The 4,906-nt window shown below is 38.6% G+C and overlaps 1 protein-coding gene across 1 annotated transcript; it reads right to left on the reverse strand.

Annotated features, from left to right (window-relative positions):
* Positions 1 to 3,354: 3,354 nt before the first annotated feature.
* Positions 3,355 to 4,489, reverse strand: LOC149182779 (NADH dehydrogenase [ubiquinone] iron-sulfur protein 1, mitochondrial-like). The gene is made up of 2 exons (XM_089418626.1): positions 4,371 to 4,489; positions 3,355 to 4,258 (listed from the first exon to the last, which is right to left on the reverse strand). Exons 1-2 carry the CDS (start codon positions 4,435 to 4,437, stop codon positions 4,044 to 4,046), a joined length of 282 nt encoding a protein of 93 aa, XP_089274752.1. The 5' UTR covers positions 4,438 to 4,489; the 3' UTR covers positions 3,355 to 4,043.
* Positions 4,490 to 4,906: the final 417 nt, after the last annotated feature.

Below are 4,906 nucleotides of genomic sequence, written 5' to 3' on the forward strand. Positions count from 1 at the left end.
TGGTAAGATTAATTCAAATTCACTTGTAAATAACGTGATTAGGGAAATTAGTTGTACAACAAATAACCAGTAATATAAAAGGAGATCTGCCTCATTGTATGCAATGGCCCCATTTGATATAAAGATCATATTTTACATCTCCCATGCATTGTGTATTTGGTCTTTCATATTGACAAACAATACCAAGAAGAAAGAGAAGAACCAAAGATCATCCTTAGTCGGTTAAAAACAAATATTGGTATGTTAACAAAAATGATGACCCATCTAATGACAAAGAAAGAGGAATGCTCAGTAAATTTCAAGAAAGAAGGAAATTCTCATCAAGAGGATACTAAGGGTAAACAGCCTGAAACCTTCTGAATTTGAGGACTTCCTCGTTATCTTCCACCATGCTTTAAGGTGAGACAGCTATATGCAATCTTTGAAGCACCAAAGGAGACCCTCGATAGTATCATGGGAGACATTTAAAATAGTGTTGAAGGATCAGTTCTATGATATTGGATATCAAGAAGATCCATTGAATTGTGATATTTTCACAAACACAAGAAAAATTGTTCAGGACTACACCACTGAATATAAGAAATCAGCAATCTTGCTAAATCTCAAAGTAGAAGTTCCTCAAACGTTGATAAAAAATTGAGGAGAACTACATGGCTACATCAGAAAGGAATTTACCCCATTTGAAGTAAAGAACCTCAATGATGCTGGTAAGAAGGCTCTATTTATTGAGTACAAGAACAGAAAACCAGCAGTAAGTGGGGAAATGGAAAACCAAAGAAAGGTACCTAACATAAAAAATATCCTAAGCAAACGAACAGAAATAGGACTTTCACCACTGCTCAGTGAATCAAAAGACAACACCAGGAATCACTGCAATCATTGCAGTGTTGATTTATGGGCACACTGAGAAATAATGCTGGAAATTACACCTGAAATTACATCCTACAATTTGGAAGAAAACATCTACGAGAATGTTGAGGGACAAAACTGGAAAGTTTCCAGAAGAGAATATAGCTTATATGAGTGCAGAAACCACCAACTAAAGAGGACACATTATTTAATCCATTGTCACATATTTAAAGGCATATGTCACCTTTTGAGGTGTTTTGGGATAAGGACACAATGTTGAGGTCTTCTCTATAGATTTAGAGGCTAGCTCTTTCCTTATGGAGATGACAAGTGGCATTGTGGGCCTATTTTATTCACTCAAAGGGAAAAAAGGAGGATACCAGGGTCTTTTGTAACGAAATATTATTTTATTAATCAGGTTTTAATTTGAATGTTATAAATAGAAAAGAGGATTCACTTGCTAAAGTCACGGTTGGAGTTGTGGCAGTTCCTCTACAAGCTTAGTTGAAAAACATTTGGGAGAATGCAATTAAGGGGCAAATTCAATGTGAGGTTTTCGCTCTATGTTTCTCTTTTATCGATGACAAGGTTTTTTGCAAGGATTGCCATTGTTTTTCCAACTGATATAAGCTTTGAAGAAGGTCAGTCTTGCTCCAATAAGAGGACGTTAGGGTTTAGGTTTTGCTAATGGAAAATATCTTAAATACTGGCAATAATTCTAGACCTTGCTTTAGCATATCACAGCACTTGCACTTGCAACGATTATATCAGATCCGATTTAATATTGCTAAAAAAGGAATGGATGTTTTTACTTTGAGACGAATTACAAGGAGTGGGCCAAATGACTTCATTCAAAATTTTCAGTCGACAGTTTAATGGTTGGAATATTTTCTTAAGGCTATACTATTTAAGGGCAGATTCAGTTTAAGGCAGAATCAAGAGAGTAATACTTCACTTGGAATTATTTGTATAGCATTTTAGATTTTTTTGTTTTCATTCATTTGCAATCACTATTTCTTATGATAACACTGATATATGCCATACTTTGAAATATTATCTCATTGCTTATATTGTGATCATACACACGTACTAAGACAACGTTTCAAATTGATAACCACAACTGCTTACAACCTAACACTTTGATAAGCGCTATTTGAGCGTGTCAATACCCACTGGTTCTAGAGATATTGGATATGACTCAAATTCGCTGCATTTTTGTGAATAAGATCACTCTCTTAAGGAGTAATACGTGAAGCAAAAATGATTTATCACAAAATCTGAATAACATTATGCTTATGGTCTTCAGTTGCAATTTTTGAATGGTATTTAAAATTGGACTTTATGGATTACTTGTTGCAATTTCCATACGTGAATGGTCTCTATCTAAACAGGGGTTTTAGATTCAGCATTACCTTGTGACTCGAATCAATCTAATTTTGTAACAAATTAAGCATCACTTGGGATGCTTCACACTTGTTCTCAACATTAATCTACATTTTGTAATCATTTAAGCATCACTTTGGGATTACTTCACACTTGTTCTCAACATTAATCTACTTGTTTGTAACCATTTAAGCATTCACTTCGGGGTATTTCACACTTGATCTCAACATTAGTAATAGCATAAAAAGGATAATGTGACATTCACTTCTCCTTTTGGGATTAATTCAACAATTTACTTGCAAATTCTCACATCTTTGACGAATGAATCGATTTGATTGAGTTAAGCATAAGAGTAGTCAATTCATGCTAGTATTTCCAATTTCTCTCCCAACAATCTAAGTTTAAATTGATCATGCGGATTCCCCCTGGGATAGGTAGTCTCCTTGGTCGGGCAAGGCCACCAAGGTGACAGTAAGTGGCTTGGCTATTATGCGTCTAGGCTCTCCCATTGAGGTTAGGACTTTTCCTCCTAGGTGATAATTTGAGTGGTAACAGTGAGTTTGGGTGATATTTATGAGTTAAACTTTAAAGAATAAGTCGGGATTGATTCAGATTCAGCTGATTAGACTCTGTTTCCTCTTAAAACATAGTTAAACTCCCGACTCCACTTGGACTGTGAAGAGTCTGATAACACTGCCAAGAAGCTTCGTATGGCATAAATTGCAGAGCAGTAAAGGCATTAGTGGACTGAGAAGAAAATGTCATACATATCAACTTGGTTAATAATTTACTCAGTCCATCTATATTTATGAAGCACATCTATAATAATTGAAAAGCCACTGACCTTGAAGAAGAGGGGATGGTTGAGGTTCTGTTCCTCCATCTGTTTGAGGACTGCAAGCCAATCTACTCTTTTGGGCTTCATTATTCTCATCCAATTCATGATTAATTCAGATGGATCATCCTCTTCTAATAAACAAATTATATGTTTCATCAAGGCCTTGCTCCTTCCAGAAAACTTTGGAGGCAGAGCTTCTATGAGCCTTTTTTGCGCCTTATCCAATCCATTGTCGTCTACATCATCCCACCTCAATCCCTTGCCCTTTACTTGTTGGTTGTCTTTATCTCCCCCAACATCAGAATCTGATTCGTCCTCTGCATCTTCAACCTCAACTTCATAATACTTTTCTTCTTCGGTTGTCGCTGTTGCTGTCGTTAATGGGTGTCCGGGGCAACAAGGTCGGAGTGCAGAGAATCGAGAATGTAATATTCTGGGAGGCCCTCCAATAGACCACTGTGAAGAAACAATGACCTTGCATTGAGAAAAATCTGCATTTATTCTTTTTCTTCTTGTGCTGGAGAAGATGATGGAAGGCAAGGAAGAGTGTGGCGGGTGTGTAAGAACTCGTTTGGGACAAAATGCGTGTGTTTGAGGAAAAAAAATTGCTTCCATTAATACAGTGATGTACATGAAACAAGCAGTTTATTTGTGCCACATTGAGACATAAACCTTGCACCAAGCAAAATGAAATTGTGCCGCCTAGCGTTGCACTTACAACCCACTGTTCTAACTCTAACTTCCTGGAAAATTTGCTTCGGAACTTCGATGCTCCTCTCTTATCCGTGTAATTCCCTGCCAGCCTCAGTAAATTACCCAATCTTGAGCTCTATTTTCTTTTCAAAGACGTGGTTCCATGGTCAGAAGACCATGTGCCGGCTTCAAGGTCGAAAGTTGTTACCGAACTTCTTTCCTTTCAGAACAGCAGGGAATGGGATTGGGATACCAGACCTTGTACACTGAATACACCTCGTCATGACAGTCTTGACGAGAGGACTGAGATTCTTATCCACCACGGATCTTTTTGTTTCGACGAAACGCCCGCGATCCCCATGGACTGATCCTGCAGATCGCACTCCCCTCCTTGGTCACAGATTGGACAATCCAGCGGATGATTCATCAACAGAAACTCCATCACCCCTTCCCTTGCCTTTTTCGCCATCGGAGTATCAGTCTTTATCTTCATGCCTGACATTTAAACCCCAAAATCAGCATCCTTCAAATTCATATCCTCCGGCAGCATTTAATAGCTTGGGGATTGGAGGAAACCAAAGGGAAAAGGGCGAAAGCAATAAATTACCAGGAAGCGCAGGCATGGCGCAAGATGCCACGGGCTTGGGACTCTTCTCGACCTCGACGAGACACATACGACAATTTCCGGCGATAGAGAGGCGGGAATGATAGCAGAAGCGAGGGATATCGACCCCCGCTAGGCGCCCATAACAAAAATGCCTACCATTCCGCCTGAAGGATGAAGACCATAACAGAAATGCTTACCATTTCGCTGAAGGACGAAAACCATAACAAAAATGCCTACCATTTCGTCTGAAGGATGAAGACCATGACGAATATCTTGAAAATGCGCACAGATGTCAGTGGAAAGCAGAGCTTGTTCTCTGAAATTGCTGAGAATAAACAGAAATTGCATGACACATATGAACAATTTCCCGTTGAATGTGGACGCCAGGTGTCAACGTCAGAAACAAAAGGACGACGAAAGTCTCTTTCAAAGGAAGGCCTATTGGCCTAATTATCGATAGCATGTTAACCTTTCAAATATCAGCATATAAATCCTCGTCAGTTTTCCATGTAGGTTGGAAAAGATAGTTGAGCTAT

This window comes from Pinus tabuliformis, chromosome 3_2 (genome assembly GCF_031772625.1).
Source record: "Pinus tabuliformis cultivar Carrire ecotype Pingquan chromosome 3_2, CPIR1, whole genome shotgun sequence".
NCBI classification, from domain to species: Eukaryota; Viridiplantae; Streptophyta; class Pinopsida; order Pinales; family Pinaceae; genus Pinus; species Pinus tabuliformis.